The 2089-nt window shown below is 31.9% G+C and overlaps 1 protein-coding gene across 1 annotated transcript; it reads left to right on the forward strand.

Moving 5' to 3' along the window:
* Positions 1–430: 430 nt before the first annotated feature.
* On the forward strand, positions 431–1470 carry LOC111391977 (bZIP transcription factor 44-like). Its single transcript, XM_023017259.1, has one exon. The coding sequence runs from the start codon at positions 844–846 to the stop codon at positions 1312–1314; it is 471 nt and encodes a 156-aa protein (XP_022873027.1). The 5' UTR covers positions 431–843; the 3' UTR covers positions 1315–1470.
* The last annotated feature ends 619 nt before the right edge of the window (positions 1471–2089 follow it).

Raw genomic sequence — 2089 nt, forward strand, 5'->3', positions numbered from 1 at the left:
TATTTAGAAATAAAAGTATAGTGGGTTGATTATACTAAATTGAAGTTCAGTGACCTCAAATGCAATATACACTTCTATATGAAACACTAAACATATCTCGTTGCTTCCAGCTGTAAGTAGAAGGTTGAGCCCACCCAACCCCACATGTCCCATCTCGCTTACCTCCACTTTTACTTTTTCTCGGATGTAGATTCCGAATTACTTTTGTTTTGAACCATGCTATACAAACATAATTGTTGATATATGAGATGATCGAATACTCACATCTCGAGAGTAGAACATTATTTTATTCACGCGGGGTTCATGCTCCATGTGTGGGTCAGTCACCCATTCGATCACCAAAATTCGGGCACTTTGGCATTTTCCTTTTACTTTTATCATCCACCTTTTTTTTTTTTTTTTTTTTTTTTTTTTTTTTTTAAATTTTTCATTCCTTTAATGTAACTCTGCCATTTTCATTTCCCAGTTCTTTAAGTAGTTAAAAAATTCAGGATCTGTGAAAAATCTGGGTTTTTTTGGAAGCAAATGTTCATTTTTTTGTTATTGATCTTTCAGATTTATGTCTGCAATTCTCTATGAACTCCTTCTGGAGTTTATGATAAATTCCACATATAGGCGCAGGACCCATTTAGTTCAATCCTTCTCAGTTGTCTTCCTCTACTGGTTTTATTACATTTCATGATTTTTGCTCCTTTTTCTACGAATAATTAGCTTTATACATATAAAAATTTTAATCTATATAGCTTTACATGATATAAGATAAACGTAAAATTGCTATTTGGGTCCTACTATTAATCTGATATTTTCGATCATTTTGAGAATTTTCTTTGGCTTTTCTTTTTCATGGCCTCCTCTAGTGGCATATCATCAGGTATATCTGGTGTACAGAACTCAGGTTCTGAAGAAGATCTGCAGCAGTTGATGGATTTGAGGAAGAGGAAGAGGATGATCTCTAACCGCGAGTCAGCTCGTCGGAGCCGGCTCAGAAAACAGAAGCAATTGGATGATCTGATGGTTCAGGTGGCTCAGCTTAGGAAGGAAAGCAGCCAGATCCTCTCCAGCATTAATGTCACCGCTCACCATTATCTCAACGTTGAAGCCGAAAACTCAATCTTTAGAGCCCAAGTGGCTGAGCTGAGCCATCGGCTTCAGTCCCTGAATGAGATAAACAGTTTCTTAACTGGAGCTGGAACCGGAGCCGAAGAGCCTTATTTCATTAATGAACCGGCTGATGGATTAATGAACAATTCTTGGAATTATATTTATGTTAATCAGCCTATTATGGCTTCAGCAGATAATTTGTTGCAGTACTGATAAAGGAAAGAAAATTCTGGATTAGCAGGATAATAATAAGATTAGGGATTTAATTAAAATGGAACTTGGTTCGTAGTGAAAGTATATGCTTTTTTCAAGAACTTCTGTAATTGTAATTTGCTCTTTATTATGCATCAATATTGCTATTTTTATATATATTTCCTAATCTTATTAATGATTTATTCCAAATAATACTCTAACAGTCTAACTAGTTATTCGCGAAAAAAATGTTATTAATAATGTTAATTTACAGAAATCTATGGGACGACTCCCACGTGCATGGAACAATGTTTACAGTGCTAAGTATTATTTACAAGTATTAATAATACTTAGTACATATTTATTTAGATTTTTTTGAATAATTCTTATTATTAAGTAGGAAAAATTATGGGTTCACATGTAAAATTATTTTATTAAAATAATGTTGTTGAAAATAAGTTTGAGAAAAAAATGAATCTTAAAAAATGGTGTCAAACAAATATTTAATTCATGATGCACGATTTGTTTAAAAATAAGTTGAATTTTACTTTTAAATTAATTTTTTTATCAAGAATAATGTTTAAAGATATAAAATTAAAATTTTTGTTAAAAAGTAACTATTTAGGCACATCCAAATGTGCTATAAATCCATTATGCTTTGAAATAAAATCCATGTTGAAATGAATACAGGATTTGAGAGGAAGAAGGAAATTACTTTTATGACATTTTTCCCCCAGGAAAACAATGAAATTACTTAGAGCAATACTTGTATTAATGTAATTATTCTCTGATCTAA

The sequence above is a fragment of the Olea europaea genome, unplaced genomic scaffold, assembly GCF_002742605.1.
Source record: "Olea europaea var. sylvestris unplaced genomic scaffold, O_europaea_v1 scaffold864, whole genome shotgun sequence".
Classification (NCBI taxonomy): Eukaryota; Viridiplantae; Streptophyta; class Magnoliopsida; order Lamiales; family Oleaceae; genus Olea; species Olea europaea.